Below are 20,268 nucleotides of genomic sequence, written 5' to 3'. Positions count from 1 at the left end.
TTGTGTGAGGCGGTTTCCCTCTCCTCTCCTCTCCGGGGGAGTTGGGATATGCAAAAAACACATTTCCAATTCACACGCATATTAATACACACTTGTACATGTGTGAAATTGGAGAAATATAAGCACCCACCAAATAATAAGAATAATAGCTTTTGGTTTTGTTTTACATGTTGAGTCCATCGTTGCTCTGTCGAGGGGATTTGTTGTTCTACATTGCCTCCCCAAATGACAACCCACTTTACTGCTTTGGAAAGCAGAGTTGCTAGGTTACATAACGCTGTTTTAACAAGATGTGAGCGGGATAGTCTTAGTATTTTGTCTTTAAGATGAATTGCCAGAAAAAATGCCCATGAATATAACTATAGAAGATTTTTTTCTCCAAATCTGAGTGATACATTATGCACCATAGCTGTTTTTCATCACGTTGTCTCATACATTTGCATTTTAAGCAAGTAGGAATGTCAAATGGATTGCCATAGTTTTGTACTTTGCAATGTTAACTCTCCACTTACTGCCATCTACATGTCCTTTTATATTCTCCTTGAATAAGACAGTATCTGCTTTCCTGTCCATCAGTCGATACACAGTATGTGCTGTATGTGTGTGTATACAGTAATGTGTGACTTTATGCTTATAAACTGTTGTTTACATAATACATACTGTAGTGTAGGCTACATGTAGTACACATGCACAATTTCAGTGCATAACACCCACAGCAGATTCCAGTCTCAGGTCAGCTATACTGTCCAGTGTTCACTGGTCCCGTTTTAGCTTCATGTMGCCTCAACCGTGCACATAACCTCCCTGCCACCTGGACAAAATCTCACATTTCACCTGCCATCTGATTTCTCTCATATTTATGGACCTGTTCATGCATGCTAAACAGTCAGGGTTCTGAGGCATTTCTTAGCAGCTGCTCAGGATGTTGTTTCACATGTACGCATCACATGGAAAGAGAAGCAGAGAGATCAAGATGGTCTTCCTGGTCTGAACCAAGGGAACATTGCACTGATTCGAAACAGACCAGAGAGGGAGATGGGTTACATTTTAAATTTGTATGGATGATGTAAATATTTGAGGCCAATTTCAAAATTTGATGCCAAAAGAGGCTGGCTGTAATTTCCTGAGCTCAGCGATCAGCAATACATGTTGTACAGCAGCTTGAGTGCTGATGGATGTGTGTGCTCGTGTGTTGAGCGGTTTTGTGAAAAATGTTTTTATGTGTTTGTACACAGAGGGTTCTACATGAAACCCAAAAGAGTTCTACCTGGAACCAAAATGGGTTCTCCCTGGAACAAAAAAGGGTTCTCCTATGGGGACAGCCGCAGAACCCTTTTGAAATCCCTTTTTTATGAGGGTAGAGACAAATAAAAAAGAGTGTATATGAGAAGAAAGGATGAAAGTCAGAGTAATTGAAAAGATAGATGGGAATGAGATAATGGACGTGAGAGTTTGAAGTGAGAGAAGTAAAAGTAGGAGACAGATGGAGTTAGAATCATGACACTGGTGGTGACACTGTGGTGAGTCTTTTAACGTTAAATTAACTCATAAAGTTACTCACCAAGTTAATTGCCCACAATACATAAGTAATAAGGCATTGCAATTTCAACAGGCCCAAAGGTAACAACTACCTTTTAAGGAAGTGTCTTGCTCTTACCAGAATGTGGTCGTCACTAGTTACCACAATCACAAAGTCATAAACCCGCCTATTTCCACAATTTATCTTCTTAAAATGTGATTTTAAATCTAACCCTAACTGTAAATCTAACCTTAAACACACTGCTAATCTAATGCCTAACCCTAACCTTAAAAATAATATTTGTACGATTTATTCAATTTTGACTTTGTGGCTTGGGTAACTAGTGGACACTGAATAATGCTGAGTTTCAGTTTTAGTACAGTTCGAGAGCATCAATAGTCAGCATGGAGCACCCAGAGTGATTTTAGTTCAGTGTTGTGGAGATGCTCTGGGGACCTCCAGCCATTCGCTTTCATTAAACGTCCCCTCATTACGCAGGATGTTATTGCATTGTATCTCATTTAAGCCAGCAGTAAATCATGTGAATGTGCTTGCACTGGGGGACATCCACAGGAAAATTATTCTACCAGACAGTGTATACCACATACACTACATGACCAAAAGTATATGAACACTTGCTCGTTGAACATTTCATTCCAAAATCACAGGCATTAAAATGGAGTTGGTCCCCCCTATGCTGCTATAACAGCCTCCACTCTTCTGGGAAGGCTTTCCACTAGAACATTGCTGCGGGGACTTGCTTCCATTCAACCACCAGAGCATTAGTGAGGTCGGCCATTGATTTTGGGCGATTAGGCCTGGCTTGCAGTTGGCGTTCCAATTCCAATTCCAAAGGTGTTCGATGGGGTTGGGGTTAGGGCTCTGTGTAGGCCAGTCAAGTTCTTCCACACTGATCTCGACAAACCATTTCTGTATGGACCTCGCTTTGTGCACGGGGGGCATTGTCATGCTGAAACAGGAAAGGGCCTTCCCCAAACTGTTGCCACAAGTTGGAAGCACAGAATCGTGTAGAATGTAATGTAATGTAATTGTAATGTAATTGTAATTTCCCTCACTGGAACTAGCCTGAACCATGAAGAACAGCCCCAGACCACTATTCCTCCTCCACCAACCTTTACAGTTGGCACTATGCATTCGGGCAGGTAGCGTTCTCCTGGCATCCGCCAAACACAGATTTGTCTGTCGGACTGACAGATGGTGAAGCGTGATTCATCACTCGAGAAAACGCATTTTCACTGCTCCAGAGTCCAATGGCGGCAAGCTTTACACCACTCCAGCTGACGCTTGGCATAGCACATGGTGATCTTAGGTTTGTGTGAGGCTGCCCGGCCTTGGAAACACAGTTCTTGAGCTGACGTTGCTTCCAGAGGCAGTTTGGAACACGGTAGTGAGTGTTGCAAACGAGGATAGGTGATTTTTACGGGCTACTCGCTTCAGCCTACTTGGAGGTCCCGTTCTGTGAGCTTGTGTGGCCTACCATTTTCTGGCTGAGCCGTTGTTGCTCCGAGACGTTTCCACTTCACATTAACAGCACTTACAGTTGACCGGGAAAGCTCTAGCAGTGCAGAAATTTGACAAACTGACTTGTTGGAAAGGTGGCATCCTATGACGGTGCCACGTTGAAAGTCACTGAGCTCTTCAGTAAGGCCATACTACTACCAATGTTTGTCTAAGGATATTGCATGGAAGTGTGCTCAATTTCATACACCTGTCTGCAACGGGTGTGGCTAAAATAGCCGAATCCACTAGTTTGAAGGGGTGTCCACATACTTTTGTAAATATAGTATCTTTACGAGACTATATTAATTTACTTTATTTACAGTATTGCCTTGCAGCTTCCTCAGATGGGACTGGAAGGATGTACTTTACAACTGAGCTGAACTGTACATCTGACAAATACGAGAGATAAAATCCACATAAATCCACAGAATAAACATATAGGTTAAAAGTAGATTTTTAAACTGACTGTCTTCTGTTCTTTCCCTGTGTTCCAGACACATTGAGAACTGGACTGGCCTGCAGACGCTGAAAGATGTGGACATGGAGCTGTACACTGGACTTCAGAGACTGTGAGTATCAACCTGGGAAGAGAGCAGGAACATAAACCATTTACATACTGATGGTGATCTGTGGTTGCTGCAGAGCCCAGAGTGAGCCCAGTGTTGATCTAGTTATGATAGTATACCATATGGATGTGAGACCATGGGCTGTTTCTTGGCCTGAAACGTGCTATATGCAAGACATATTTAATGGTATACAATGATCCTTATCCCACCACCCAGTGACATGGCACCAGGTCTGGTTGGCACACATACTCTATCAGAACTATTGACCACTAGCAGTTGCTTATGTTGCAGGCGTGTTTATTTTAATGCACTGCAGCCAGCCTCAAACAACAGGGCCTCCCTACGGCCCGTTTTACACTGATCAAATAACGCTGGAATAGCGGCCAGGAAATGTAATTACGTCCCTAAACACCCTGGCCTAAGCTAAACACTACAATAAGTCTCTTTTCTTCCTCCCTGCTTTGCTGATTCCTTCCCCCCATGCCTACTGCCCACCCTCCGACATCCTGGTCAGACATCCTGGTCCCTCTGGACCTGTGGGGAACACTTCCCTCTGGGAAGGAGATGGTATCCTGAAGTCTCTCTCCCATCCTCCCCCAGTTATCCCCCCACCTCCCCTCTTCTTCAGGCTCTCCTATTATCTCACCCATCCTCCCCCAGTTTCCCCCAGTCTCCTCCAGGCTCACCCAGTTTCCCCCAGTCTGCCTGAGCTTCCACCAGTGTCCCTCAGCCTCCCTCAAACTCCTTCAGCCTCCCCCAGTCTAAACACTGGTCCTATTAGGGGACACCCAAAGCAGTTGAACAAGGCTGATTAACAGCTCCTCTCATTAACATCAGGCTCACTTGGAGTGGGCTCTGGCTCCTCTGCTCCCTCCCTCCCTCCCTCTCCTCCAGCAGCAGCCAGGGCTAGATGATAGGGATGACTCACCAGGTAGTGTGCTACACAGGCAGACCGGAGCAGGAGCTACTCTGGGCACCCGCTGGGTCAGCAATACAGGCCTCAGAGCCTCAGCCAGCCCACCTCGCTGATTAATATTTAAGTACAAGCCACAGGGGGACATGTGACACATACGCATGTGTTGGCCTTGTTAAATCCTTCACTCCCAGGTCCTGATGTGTCTGACATTGACCACACTGTATTACCCACTGGGCTGCCTTTGTTTAAGCTAAATTCAATATGGGGGAATAAATGTCTTAACATGCCTATTTATGCTTACCAAACACCCAGTGTTACAGTTTCACATCACTGTTAGCCATACTGTATGATGCCATCAGGACTGTTCTGATGTAATCATTCTCTCAGATGGATTCTAATGAAAAGAGCTGAGTGTTCAATGCAAATAAACAGCTTGCAGATGCCTATAATAAAAATGCATTCAATATACATAATTGATCTCAGCTAAGGAGAGAGAGAGAAGATGCAGGCTCTTGATACTATTCTGACTATAATGATGCCCCGTGTGGAGGGAGAGGAGCAGGGGAGACAGGTTGGAAGATAAGATTAGATGGCTTTTAGAATGCTTCCCTCTTCACTCAAATGTCGCCAAATGCGGGCCTGGCAATGATCTGACTGGTTAGCTTGACCGGTAGCGGGCCTGGCAATGATCTGACTGGTTAGCTTGACCGGTAGCGGGCCTGGCAATGATCTGACTGGTTAGCTTGACCGGTAGCGGGCCCTGGCAAGTCTGACTGTTAGCTTGAACGCGGTAGCGGCTGGCATGATCTGACTGGTTAGCTTGACGGTAGCGGACCTGGCAATGATCTGACTGGTTAGCTTGACCGGTAGCGGACCTGGCAATGATCTGACTGGTTAGCTTGACCGTAGCACCTGGCAATGATCTGACTGGTTAGCTTGACCGGTAAGCGGACCTGGCAATGATCTGACATGGTTAGCTTGACGGTAGCGGACCTGGCAATGATCTCCTGGTTAGCTTGAAGCCGGTAGCGGACCTGGCAATGAATCTGACTGGTTAGCTTGACCGGTAGCGGACCTGGCAATGATCTGACTGGTTAGCTTGACCGGTAGCGGACCTGGCAATGATCTGACTGGTTTAGCTTGACCGGTAGCGCCTGGCAATGACTGACTGGTAGCTTGACCGTAGCGACGCTGGCAATGATCTGACTGGTAGCTTGACCGGTAAGCGGACGCAGAGCAATGAATCTGACTCGTTAGCTGTGCGGTAGCGAAACCTGGCAATGATCTGACTGTTAGCTTGGCGGGTAGCGGACTGGCAATGATCGGAATGGTTAAGCTTGACCGGGTAGCGGACCTGGCAATGATCTGACTGGTTAGCTTGTGCCGGTAGGGATCTGGCAATGATCTGACTGGTTAGCTTGACCAGTAGCGGGCCTGGCAATGATCTGACTGGTTAGCTTGTCCGGTAGCGGATCTGGCAATGATCTGACTGGTTAGCTTGTCCGGTAGCGGATCTGGCAATGATCTGACTGGTTAGCTTGTCCGGTAGCGGATCTGGCAATGATCTGACTGGTTAGCTTGTCCGGTAGCGGATCTGGCAATGATCTGACTGGTTAGCTTGGTCCGGTAGCGGATCTGGCAATGATCTGACTGGTTAGCTTGTCCGGTGCGCATCTGGCAATGATTTGACTGGTTAGCTTGTCCGGTAGCGGAATCTGGCATGATCTGACTGGTTAGCTTGTCCGGTACAGCGGATCTGGCAATGATCTGACTGGTTAGCTTGTCCGGTAGCGGATCTGGCAATGATCTGACTGGTTAGCTTGGCCGGTGTAAAATTCAGTTAAGAGCTAAAAATATTCCCTCACACACACCCAGTGCACTGCTTTCACAGCCCATGATTAACTGTAAATGATGCATTTATGAAAACCTATCTTCGACCAATCAGCAGACAATTGCTGTTTTTGTGAAGCTTGTGCGACCTGTGTGCCTACTCCTTAGTGTGGGTGTAGCCACGCCACACTGAAAAACCCTGGTTTCCATGGACACACTGGCAGGAATATGTTGGTGGTTATAATTGTGGAGTAGCATTTTATTTTTCTTCATGCTTAATTTATCTGTAAACGTAGGAGGAAACATCTGTTAGTATCAACAATAGTAACTTCGAGGGAATAGTTTTTTCCCCTTTATGCTAAACATCTCACCAATGTACATTGACACGAGCTCATGCCTGTGTATAATTATTTCCATATGTGTAACTTTCAGTAAACTGTTTACATGCCTTACGTGTGTGTGTCACTGTTTGTCTCTTCCAGAACAATCATGAACGGCAACCTGCGAGGTATCCAGGCCAGAGCCTTCTCCCAGAACCCCCACCTGCGCTACATGTGAGTGGTGTTACTGTTACCTCATTCTCTCTCTCTCTAGGCTGACTGGTAAACACAAATGAGAACATACATCACATCTGCCATTCATCCCCTCATCGTGTGGATTCTCCCCCTTCCTTTTTTACAATTATTTTTGGCAGACTGCATTGTTCACAGTTCACCGCCGTCTGACTGTGCACACTAACTGACTGATCTTCATTCAACAGTGACATATTCAGATTGACTATGCCACATATTTACCAAAGCAAGCAGAGTTTAGTTTAGCACAAGCTTGGGAGCTTCATGACAGAGCAGCCATTTCCACTGTAATCCTGATTGTTTATATGCCGGCATACTGTTCCACATGAGACCCACAAACCATTCTAGCTCTCTCCCTGTGACCCTGTCCCATCCCAGGCATACATTATCCTTACATACATAATCCACCCAGATGAATCTCCTCTTGAAGGAAATAAGCATGTTCCTTCTGCAGTGATATGCCAGTTCAGCTACAGTGCCTGGGTCTTCTTCCTGGTGCTTCACATACGGCTGAACACACACAGGTTCACCATGTTATGTTTGCTGTGTCTGTTCATAATGATTAGATTAGAGAGTTTAATAGTCACATGTACAGGGTTGCAGATGTAATTGTATGGTACAGTGAAATTCTTAAGCTTCAAGCGCCAACAATGCAACACAAAGTGAAATAAAAATACAAAAATATAATAAAAATAGATAATAAAACAAATTTGAATATATACATATTAACAACTGTACAATGGTAAATGTCCATTGGGGTGGGGGCGCAGGTGGCTTACTAGTGGTGACTATTCAGCATGATAATGTCCATTGGAGCGGGGCAGGGTAAACACCCCCCCCCCCGGAGGTGGGAGAGGGGAAATGTTCATCGGGGGAGAGGCACGGGGGGATAGGAAGTCCGTCGGGTCTATTCAGCTGCCTGATGGTCTGTTGGTATGGGGGTGGAAGCTATTGGCCAGTCTTACAGTTTTTGCCATGATGCTCCTGTACTGCCCGCATCTGAGTGATGGAAATGAGGAGAACAGGCCATTACTCAGGTGGCTGGGGTTTCTGGTGAACTTCTTGGCCTTCCTGCGACATCTGGTGTTGTAGGTGTATTGGAGGGTAGGCAGTGTGTATCCAATGGTACGTTCGGCGGAGTATACCACACTCTGTAGCGCCTTGCAGTCCGCGACGGTGGAGTTGCCGTACCAGGCTGTGATGCATCCTGACAGTATGCTCTCGATGGTGCTCCTTTAGAACACTGTGAGGGCCTTCAGGGACAGGCCGAATTTCTTCAGCATCCTGAGATTGAAGAGTTGCTGTCATGCCTTCTTCACCATGGTGTCCGTGTGGTTTGACTATTTCAGCTCCGAGGAGATGTGTACGCCGAGGAACTTGAAGTTTTTGAACGTCTCAACGTCCATTGATGAGGATGGGGGCATGCCCAGCCTGGTTCCTCCTGAAGTCCACAATCAGCTCCTTTGTTTTTCTGATGTTGAGGGAGAGGTTGTTTACCTTGAACCACGCCGTCAGAGTGCCTACCTCCTCCTTGTAGGCCGTCTCGTCGTTGTTGGTAATCAGCCCTACTATTGTCGTGTCATCAGCTAACTTGATGATGGCGTTGGAACTGTGTGAGGCCACGCCGTTGTGGGAAGGGAAAGGGAAAGGGAAAGGGGGATACCTAGTTAGTTGTCCAACTGAATGTATTCAACTGAACTGTGTCTTCCGCATTTAACCTCTGAATCAGAGAGGTGCGGGGGGCTGCCATAATCGACATCCACGTCTTCGGCCCCGGGGAACAGTGGGTTAACTGCCTTGCTCAGGGGCAGAATGACAGATTTTTACCTTCTCAGCTCGGGGATTCAATCCAGCAATCTTTTAATTACTGGACCAACGCATGTATGCATGGAGTAAATCAAATCAAATCAAATGTATTTATAAAGCCCTTCTTACATCAGCTGATATCTCAAAGTGCTGTACAGAAACCCAGCCTATAACCCCAAACAGCAAGCAATGCAGGTGTAGAAGCACGGTGGCTAGGAAAAACTCCCTAGAAAGGCCAAAACCTAGGAAGAAACCTAGAGAGGAACCAGGCTATGAGGGGTGGCCAGTCCTCTTCTGGCTGTGCCGGGTGGAGATTATAACAGAACATGGCCAAGATGTTCAAATGTTCATAGATGACCAGCAGGGTCAAATAATAATAATCACAGTGGTTGTCGAGGGTGCAACAGGTCAGCACCTCAGGAGTAAATGTRAGTTGGCTTTTCATAGCCGATCATTCAGAGTATCTCTACCACTCCTGCTGTCTCTAGAGAGTTGAAAACAGCAGGTCTGGAACAGGTAGCACGTCCGGTGAACAGGTCAGGGTTCCATAGCCGCAGGCAGAACAGTTGAAACTGGAGCAGCCGCACGGCCAGGTGGACTGGGGTCAGCAAGGAGTCATCAGGCCAGGTAGTCCTGAGGCATGGTCCTAGGGCTCAGGTCCTCCGAGAGAGAGAAAGAAAGAGTTAGAGAGAGCATACTTAAATTCACACAGGTCACCAGATAAGACAGGAGAAATACTCCAGATATAACAGATTTACCCTAGCCCCCGACACTGTAACGGCTTTCTTCCTGGGATGAAAGAGAGGACCAAAACGCAGCGCGGCTAGTGTTCAACATGTTTAATAAAGAATAAGAACGTGAACACTACAAGTTACAAAACAATAAATGTGAAAACCCGAAAACAGTCCTATCTGGTGCAGAACACAAAGACAGAAAACAATCACCCACAAACCAACAGTGCAAACAGGCTACCTTAATATGGTTCCCAATCAGAGACAATGACAAACACCTGCCTCTGATTGAGAACCATATTAGGCCAAACAACAAACCCAACATAGAAACACAAAACATAGAATGCCCACCCAGCTCACGTCCTGACCAATTAAACAAAGACTAAACAAAGGAAATAAGGTCAGGAACGTGACAGACACAAACTACTGCAGCATATATACTGGAGGCTGAGACAGGAGGGGTCGGGAGACACTCTGGCCCCGTCCGACGATACCCACGGACAGGGCCAAACAGGCAGGATATAACCCCACCCACTTTGCCAAAACACAGCCCCCACACCACTAGAGGGACATCTTCAACCACCAACTCACCATCCTGAGACAAGGTCGAGTATAGCCCACAAAGATCGCCACAGCACAACCCAAGGGGGGGCGCCAACCCAGACAGGAAGATCACATCAGTAACTCAACCAACTCAAGTGACGCAGCCCTCTTAGGGACGGCATGGAATAGCACCAGTAAGCCAGTGACTCAGCCCCTGTAATAGGGTTAGAAGCAGAGAATCCCAGTGGAGAGAAGGGAACCGGCCAGGCAGAGACGGCAAGGGTGGTTCGTTGCTCCAGAGCCTTTCCGTTCAGCTTCACAATCCTGGGCCAGAATACACTCAATCATAGGACCTACTGAAGAGATGAGTCTTCAATAAAGACTTAAAGGTTGAGACCGAGTCTGTGTCTCTCACATGGGTAGGCAGACCATTCCATAAAAATTGAGCTCTATAGGAGAAAGCCCTGCCTCCAGCTGTTTGCTTAGAAATTCTAGGGACTGTTAGGAGGCCTGCGTTTTGTGACCGTAGCGTACGTGTAGGTATGTATGGCAGGACCAAATCAGAAAGATAGGTAGGCGCAAGCCCATGTAATGCTTTGTAGGTTAGCAGTAAAACCTTGAAATCAGCCCTTGCCTTAACGGGAAGCCAGTGTAGAGAGGCTAGCACTGGAGTAATATGATCACATTCTTTGTGCAGCCGTGTTTAGCACTAACAGAAGTTTATTTTGTGCTTTATCTGGGTAGCCGGAAAGTAGAGCATTGCAGTAGTCTAACCTAGAAGTGACAAAAGCATGGATTCATTTTTCTGCATAATTTTTGGACAGAAAGTTTCAGATTTTTGCATTGTTACGTAGATGGAAAAAAGCTGTCCTTGAAACAGTCTTGATATGTTCGTCAAAAGAGAGATCAGGGTCCAGAGTAACGCCGAGGTCCTTCACAGTTTTATTTGAGACGACTGTACAACCATAAAGATTAATTGTCAGATTCAACAGAAGATCTCTTTGTTTCTTGGGACCTAGAACAAGCATCTCTGTTTTGTCCGAGTTTAAAAGTAGAACATTTGCAGCCATCTACTTCCTTCTGTCTGAAACACAGGCTTCCAGCGAGGGCAATTTTGGGGCTTCACCATGTTTCATTGAAATGTACAGCTGTGTGTCATCCGCATAGCAGTGAAAGTTAACATTATGTTTTCGAATGACATCCCCAAGAGGTAAAATATATAGTGAAAACAATTGTGGTCCTAAAACGGAACCTTGAGGAACACCGAAATGTACAGTTGATTTGTCAGAGGACAAACCATTCAAAGAGACAAACTGATATCTTTCCGACAGATAAGATCTAAACCAGGCCAGAACTTGTCCGTGTAGACCAATTTGGGTTTCCAATCTCTCCAAAAGAATGTGGTGATCGATGGTGTCAAATGCAGTCTAGAAGCACAAGGACAGATGCTTTGGTCTGACGCCATTAAAGGGTCATTTACCACCGCCACGACGGCAGTCTCAGTGCTATGATGGGGTCTAAAACCAGACTGAAGCATTTCGTATACATTGTTTGTCTTCAGGAAGGCAGTGAGTTGCTGTGCAACAGTTTCTTTTTTTTGTTGTTGAGAGGAATGGGAGATTCGATATAGGCCGATAGCTTTTTATTTTTGCTGGGTCAAGGTTTGGCTTTTTCAAGAGAGGCTTTATTACTGCCACTTTTAGTGAGTTTGGTACACATCCGGTGGATAGAGAGCCGTTTATTATGTTCAACATAGGAGGGCCAAGCACAGGAAGCAGCTCTTTCAGTAGTTTAGTTGGAATAGGGTCCAGTATGCAGCTTGAAGGTTTAGAGGCCATGATTATTTTCATAATTGTGTCAAGAGATATAGTACTAAAACACTTGAGTGTCTCCCTTGATCCTAGGTCCTGGCAGAGTTGTGCAGACTCAGGACAACTGAGCTTTGGAGGAATACGCAGATTTAAAGAGGAGTCCGTAATTTGCTTTCTAATGATCATGATCTTTTCCTCAAATAAGTTCTTGAATTTATCACAGCTGAAGTGAAAGCCATTCTCTTTTGGGGAATGCTGCTTTTTAGTTAGCTTTGCGACAGTATCAATAATAAATTAGGGATTGTTCTTGTTTTCCTCAATGAAGTTGGAAAAATAGGATGATTGAGCAGCAGTGAGGGCTCTTCGATATTGCACGGTACTGTTTTTCCAAGCTAGTCGGAAGACTTCCAGTTTGGTGTGGCGCCATTTCCGTTCCAATTTTCCGGAAGCTTGCTTCAGAGCTCGGGTATTTTCTGTATACCAGGGAGCTAGTTTCTTATGACAAATGTTTTTGGTTTTTAGGGGTGGGTGCGACTGCATCTAGGGTATTGCGCAAAGTTAAATTGAGTTCCTCAGTTAGGTGGTTAACTGATTTTTGTACTCTGACGTCCTTAGATCGGCGGAGGGAGTCTGGAAGGTCATCTAGGAATCTTTGGGTTGTCCGAGAATTTATAGCACGGCTTTTGATGATCCTTGGTTGGGGTCTGAGCAGATTATTTGTTGCGATTGCAAACGTAATAAAATGGTTGTCCGATAGTCCAGGATTATGTGGAAAAACATTAACCTCTTTCGGATCATTGGGACGCTAGTGTCCCGCCTCGACAACATCCGGTGAAATTGCGGAGCGCAAAATTCAAAAAACAAAAGTAGTAATAATAAACATTCATAAAAATCCAAAGTGTTATACATCATTCTTTAGCTTAGAATCTTGGTAATCGAACCGCTTTGTCCGATTTACAATAGGCTTTACGGCGAAAGCATAGCATTTGATCGTCTGAGGACAGCGCATCACCCACTTCCTGCATTAACATGAATTCATAACCCGCACAAGTGTCACAAAACTCAAAAATAGCGATAAAATAAGTCACCTACCTTTGAAGATCTTCATCTTTTTGCAATCCAAAGGGTCCCAGTTACACAATGAATGGTAATTTTGTTCAATAAAGTCCTTCTTTATATCCCCAAAAAGTCAGTTTAGTTGGTGCGCTTCATTCAATAATCCACCGGTTTCCCCTCGTTCAAAATGCATACAAAATGAATCCCAAACATTACCAATATACTTCGTCCAAACAAGTCAAATAACGTTCCTAATCAATCCTCAGGTACCCTCATATGTAAATAAACGATCAAATTTCAGACAGAAAATAGTATATTCATTCCCGGAGATAAATAACAAAGTGCGCGCCCTCACCGGAGTGCGCCACAAACATTTTCCAACCAAGCAGAGGAATAACGAAAGTCAGAAATAGCAATAAAATAAATCATCTTTTTGCAATCCAGAGGGTCCCAGTTACCCAGAATGGTCATTTTGTTCGATAAAGTGCTTCTTTATATCCCAAAAATGTCAGTTTATTTGGCATGTTTGATTCAGAAATACACCTGTTCCATCTCGCCCAACATAAAAAATTACCTCTTAACTTCGCCCAAACATTTCAAACAATGTTTCTAATCCAACCTCAGGTACCCTAATATGTAAATAATCGATAAAATTTAAGACGGAATAAACTGTGTTCAATACCGGAGAAAAAGAACGAGGAGCGCGCCAAAAGAATAGAGTCCTTCTGAGGGATACTCCAAAAGAATATGGATACTTCTTAGTTTTTCAAAAAACAAGCATGAGACAATTTCTAAAGACTGTTGACATCTAGTGGAAGCCATAGGAACTGCAATCTGGGTCCTAATTCTTAGACTTTACAATAGAAAAGCATTGAAAAGTCCAATGACCTCAAATGTTTTTTTCCTGGATGGATTGTCCTCGGGGTTTCGCCTGCCAAATCAGTTCGGTTATACTCACAGACATTATTTTAACAGTTTTAGAAACTTTATAGTGTTTTCTATCCATTACTACCATGCATATGCATATCCTAGCTTCTGGGCCTGAGTAACAGGCAGTTTACTTTAGGCACCTCAGTCATCCAAACTTCCGAATACTGCCCCCTAGCCTTAAAAAGTTAAGATCCACAACATTTATTCCACGGGACAAAACTAGGTCCAGAGTATGACTGTGGCAGTGAGTAGGTCCGGAGACATGTTGGACAAAACCCACTGAGTCGATGGTGGCTCCGGAAGGCTTTTGGAGTGGGTCTGTGGACTTTTCCATGTGAATATTAAAGTCACCAAAAATTTGAATATTATCTGCCATGACTACAAGGTCCGATAGGAATTCAGGGAACTCAGTGAAGAACGCTGTATATGACCCAGGAGACCTGTAAACAGTAGCTATAAAAAGTGATTGAGTAGGCTGCATAGATTTGATGACTAGAAGCTCAAAAGACGAAAACGTCGTTTTTTTTTTGTAAATTGAAATTTGCTATCATAAATGTTAGCAACACCTCCGCCTTTGCGGGATGCGCGAGGGATATGGTCACTAGTGTAACCAGGAGGTGAGGCCTCATTTTACACAGTAAATTCATCAGGCTTAAGCCATGTTTCAGTCAGGCAAATCACATCAAGATTATGATCAGTGATTAGTTCATTGACTATAACTGCCTTGGAAGTGAGGGATCAAACATTAAGTAGCCCTATTTTGAGATGTGAGGTATCACAATCTCTTTCAATAATGGCAGGAATGGAGGAGGTCTTTANGTTTTTTTTTTGTAAATTGAAATTTGCTATCATAAATGTTAGCAACACCTCCGCCTTTGCGGGATGCGCGAGGGATATGGTCACTAGTGTAACCAGGAGGTGAGGCCTCATTTTACACAGTAAATTCATCAGGCTTAAGCCATGTTTCAGTCAGGCAAATCACATCAAGATTATGATCAGTGATTAGTTCATTGACTATAACTGCCTTGGAAGTGAGGGATCAAACATTAAGTAGCCCTATTTTGAGATGTGAGGTATCACAATCTCTTTCAATAATGGCAGGAATGGAGGAGGTCTTTAATCCAGTGAGATTGCTAAGGCGAACACCGCCATGTTTAGTTTTGCCCAACCTAGGTCGAGGCACAGAACGGTCTCAATGGGGATAGCTGAGCTGACTACACTGACTGTGCTAGTGGCAGACTCCACTAAGCTGGCAGGCTTGACTAACAGCCTGCTGCCTGGCCTGCACCCTATCTCATTGTGGAGCTAGGGGAGTTAGAGCCCTGTCTATGTTCGTAGATAAGATGAGAGCACCCCTCCAGCTAGGATGGAGTCCGTCACTCCTCAACAGGCCATGCTTGGTCCTGTACAGGAGAGGACTGAGTACAGGAGGGGACTGAGGACGCACCCTTGTGGGGCTCCTGTGTTGAGGGTCAGTGTGGCGGAGGTGATGTTGCCTACCTTCACCACCTTGGGCCGGCCCGTCAAGAATTCCAGGACCCAATAGCATAGGGAGGTGTTCAGACCCAGGGCCATGAGCTTTGTGGTGAGCTTAGAGGGTACTATGGTATTGAACCCCGAGCTGTAGTCGATGAACAGCATCCTCACATATGCATTCATTTTGGTCCAGGTGAGTGAGGGCAGTGGACAGTGCAATGGCGATTGCGTCGTGGATCTGTCAGGGGCGGTAAGCAAATTGGAGAGGGCCGAGTGTGTCGGGGAGGGAGGAGGTGATGTGGTCTTTGACTAGCCTCTCGAAGCACTTCATGATGGCGAATGTGTCAGTAGTCATTCAATTCAGTTACTTTCCCTTTCTTGGGCACAGGGATGGTAGTGGACATCTTGAAGCAGGTGGGGATAGCGGCCTGAGCTAGAGAGATTGAAAATGTCTGAAAACACAACAGCCAGCTGGTCTGCACATGCTCTGAGGGCGCGGCTTTGGATGCCGTCTGGGCCAGCAGACTTACGAGGGTTAATACGTTTGAATGACTTACACACGTCCTCCGTGGAGACCGTAAGTACTTAGCTGTTAGCGACACAGCTGGCTTTCTTTTTTGTAATCCGTGATCTTTAGGAGCCACTGCATTATACGCCTTGTGTCCGACCCGCTGAATTGCTCCTCCACTTTGTCCCTATACGCGTGTTTCGCCATCTTGATTGATCTATGTAGTTTGTATTTGTACTGTTTAACCATACTATTGACCCCGGTGACCTAATGTATGTACTGTATGTGGTTCATAAACAAGGCTGGGCCTTCATGCAGATGCATTTATTCCATTGTATTCTTTAATATGAGTACACTCTTCACTGGCTGTGTACATATTCAGAATGAACCCAATTTCAGGTTGTTGATAAGTGCAGTGGTTTCTGTAAAGAGTGAGGGAATTAAAGGTGGTTAGTGGACTGTATGCATGGGCAGAGTGGCAGCAGAGTGTTGGTGATTTCCATGAGAAAGGTGACACTTTTCCTGTGTGACAGCTCTGTTATTAAAATGTTTTCCCAGAGTAAACAGTGAGGAAGAAATTTAATAGCAGTCTACTACCTCGACTCACCAGTATGTAATCTCAGCTGTCAATCACACACTACAGTATAGCAGTCCCAGATCTTTTGTCGTATTCATCACTGCTCTTGTGTATTTTGTGTATACCTACTGTATGTACACTACCGATCAAACGTTTTAGAACACCTACTCATTCAAGGGTTTTTCTTTATTATTTCTATTTTCTACATTGTATAATAGTGAAGACGTCAAAACTGTGAAATAACACATATGGAATCATGTAGTAACCAAAAAAGTGTTAAACAAATCAAAATATTTTTTATATTTGAGATTCTTTAAATAGCCACAATTTACCTTGATGCCAGCTTTGCAGACTCTTGGCATTATCTCAAACGGTTTCATGAAGTAGTCACCTGGAATGCATTTAAATTAACAGGTGTGCCTTCTTAAAAGTTAATTTGTGGAATTTCCTTCCTTCTTAATTTCTTTCCAATCAATTGTGTTGTGACAAGGTAGGGGGGGTATACAGAAGATAGCCCTATTTGGTAAAAGACCAAGTCCATATTATGGCAAGAACAGCTCAAATAAGTAAAGAGAAATGACAGTCCATCATTACTTTAAGACATGAAGGTCAGTCAATACGGAAAATTTCAAGAACTTTGAAAGTTTCTTCAAGTGCAGTCTCATAAACCATCAAGCGCAATGATGAATCTGGCTCTCATGAGGAACTCCACAGGAAAGGAAGACCCAGAGTTACCTCTGCTGCAGAGGATAAGTTCATTAGAGTTACCAGCCTCAGAAGTTGCAGCCCAAATAAATGCTTCAGAGTTCAAGTAACAGACACATCTCAACCTCAACTGATCAGAGGAGACTGTGTGAATCAGGCCTTCATGGTCGAATTGCTGCGAAGAAACCACTACTAAAGGATACCAATAAGAAGTAGAGACTTGCTTGGGCCAAGACACACGAGAAATGGACATTAGACTGGTGGAAATGTGTCCTTTGGTCTGGAGTCCAAATTGGAGATTTTTGATTCCAACCACCGTGTCTTTGTGAGACGCGGTGTGGGTGATTGGATGATCTCTGCAAGTGTATTTTCCCACCGTAAAGCATGGAGGGGGTATTATGGTGTGGGGGTGCTTTGCTGGTTACACTGTCTGTGATTTATTTAACCAGCATGGCTACGACAGCATTCTGCAGCGAAACGCCATCCCATCTGGTTTGGACTTAGTCCCACTATCATTTGTTTTTCAACAGGACAATGACCTAACACACCTCCAGGCTGTGTAAGGGCTATTTTACCAAGAAGGAGAGTGATGGAGTGCTGCATCAGATGACCTGGCCTCAACAATCCCCAGACCTCAACCAAATTGAGATGGTTTGGGATGAGTCGGACTGCAGAGTGAAGGAAAAGCGGCCAACAACTGCTTAGCATATGTGGGAACTCCTTCAACACTGTTGGAAAAGCATTCCAGGTGAAGCTGGTTGAGAGAATGCCAAGAGTGTGCAAAACTATCATCAAGTCAAAGGGTGGCTATATGAAGAATCTCAAATATAAATACATTTTGATTTGTTTAACACTTTTTTGGTCACTACATTATTCCTTATGTGTTATTTCATAGTTTTGATGCCTTCACTATTATTCTACAATGTAGAAAATAGTCAAAATAAAGAAAAACCCTTGAATGAGTAGGTGTTCTAAAACGTTTGACCGGTAGTGTACATTTTCATGTGAGTGGGTACACATGAAAGTTAATGTGTGGCAAAAAGCATGAATAATAGTGTATGTGCGTGTATTTTCTTTTCTGTTACATGATTCAGAGAAGCTCGCCTTGACTAGAATGCGTTACAGTGTCCTGTGCAGTGTAACTGTGAGAGACAGAGTGCTGCACTATACAACATAACCTCTTCATGTAATAATGGGATGTGATCTAGTCTAGCACTCTGGAATGGGTTAAAGGGGAGTCATTCTAAGCCCCAGCTTCCACTGTCTGCTGTCTCAAACAGAGCAGATGGACATGCTAATGGGGCTCATTATAAAGGCTGGTGATAGGTGAGGAAGACCAGACATACTGTACTGTATGTGTGCACCTCTGGAGGTGCAAAGCCTGGGTTACAGTTGGAGCATAGGTTCTAAAGAGAGTCATGTTGGCATCTTAGATCTATGCACCCTGTTATAGAGAGGCATACAGGAACAACAAGTGGAAAGCAGAATTGAGCATTGCTTTAGTGTTTTATTACAGCTCTCCTTGTGCTGAGTGGACAATGTTGTTCACCCTGCGCTGGGTTTTATGTAGAGAAATGCCCCAGATTTCACATCACAGTCAGTTTGGGAGCAGGCTCCCTATACTTTATGTGCTAGGGCCCTGTGTTTTGGACCATCATGGAATTGAACCTTTCATTTATAGCTTTTTCATCAAACTGTCCTCTTTTCTTTTTATGTCAATTGGTCCAGCATCATCCTCAGGCAATTGCTTGAATTTGTTGTTGTAATTCTAGTTTCTGGAAAGGCTTAAAATAAAGGTTAAATCTAAGTCATGTGACATGATAGCCCAAAACACAGGGCCCTATTTATGTCACTAGCGTTCCATCGAAATCAGCCCATACATCAGCTCAGTGCAGCAAGAGGAAGTGAAATAGCCAACTCTTGGCAGACTGGGAATGGCTAGATGAGAATGACACAGATATCTTGTCTTCGAGGCTTGATCAATTAAGCAATAAAGCCAGAGGAGGCATTGCGTCGTGCCTAAGAACAGCCCTTAGCCGTGGTATATTGGCCATATACCACAAGCCCCTGAGGTGCCTTATTGCTATTATAAACTGGTTACCAACATAATTAGAGCAGTAAAAATAAGTGTTTTGTCATACCCATGGGATCCTGAGTTGCGCAGCGGTCTAAGGCACTGCATCTCAGTGCTAGAGGTGTCACTACAGACCTTGGTTCGATTCCAGGCTGTATCACAACCGGCCCTGATTGGGAGTCCCATAGGGCGGCGCACAATTGGCACAGCCTCGTCCGGGTAAAGGTTTTGCCGGGGTAGGCCGTCATTGTAAATAAGAATTTGTCCTTAACTGACTTGCCTAGTTAAATAAAGGTTAAATAAATAAATACGGTCTGATATACCACAGCTCTCAGCCAATCAGCATTCAGGTCTCGAAACCACCCAGTTTATAATGTACAGTATATCATCCATCTTTTCATTTGCGCTATATGTTATTTATAAATTGTGTTGTGCCAATTCCACAATTTGTATTTTGCCATGCAATTCTACAGTACTAGATATTTGGTCATTTGTATTTGATCTATGAACCAGATTTCATTCACAGCAATATTTACAGAAGGTATCAATTCTTTATTCAAGGTCTTTATCCCAACATGGACATAAATGGACTTTCAACTGCTGTAGATAAAAGACAAGGAAATCAATACCCAAGCTTTCAACTTGCTTTGCCCAACCTATTTCTGAAGTATACGGTTGCTTTCATGTGTGTCCTGCCATGTGTGGCAGAATGAAAGGTTGCTGACTGGATTTCCTGGGGTCCATCTTTTTTATCCCTTGATGAGAGGACACCCATATATCTTGTGGGATGGTTGTCACGGGGAAGTTGTAAAGGTTATTCCCTCCAGTAGTGGAGGAGGGAGACCAAAAAGTCACTCTCATTAAATCTTCTCAACCCTATGCCGTGTCTCTTCATACTGAAATGTCACTTTCACAGTGACTTCCAGGAATGATCCCCCTGCCCCACCCCCCTCTTACTCAATCTCTCTCCTCTTCCTGCTTTTGCCATGGTCCTTGCTGCAATTGCTCTGCCTTTTCCATATTTTTTCAATTTCGTGCCCCCCGTTTCAGAGCCCTCCTCAGCAGCTGAAATGGCATTGAGTACGGTTACATGCACACAATAATGCAATTATTGTGGAGAGTTAGAG

At 44.5% G+C, this 20,268-nt stretch overlaps 1 protein-coding gene across 2 annotated transcripts in view; it reads left to right on the top strand.

The window, feature by feature from the left end:
* Positions 1-20,268, top strand: part of LOC111952403 (NT-3 growth factor receptor) — a 292,939-nt gene that overhangs the window by 58,951 nt on the left and 213,720 nt on the right. For both annotated transcript variants that reach the window (XM_023971023.2, XM_070435166.1), the window contains exons 2-3: positions 3,535-3,609; positions 6,835-6,906. In XM_023971023.2, coding sequence (XP_023826791.1) covers positions 3,535-3,609; positions 6,835-6,906 — 147 coding nt within the window. The remainder of the gene's footprint in view (positions 1-3,534; positions 3,610-6,834; positions 6,907-20,268) is intronic.

This window comes from Salvelinus sp. IW2-2015, linkage group LG26, assembly GCF_002910315.2.
Source record: "Salvelinus sp. IW2-2015 linkage group LG26, ASM291031v2, whole genome shotgun sequence".
Lineage (NCBI taxonomy): Eukaryota > Metazoa > Chordata > Actinopteri > Salmoniformes > Salmonidae > Salvelinus > Salvelinus sp. IW2-2015.
Note: the sequence above shows the minus strand (reverse complement) of the source record. Positions and strands in the feature narration are given on the sequence as shown.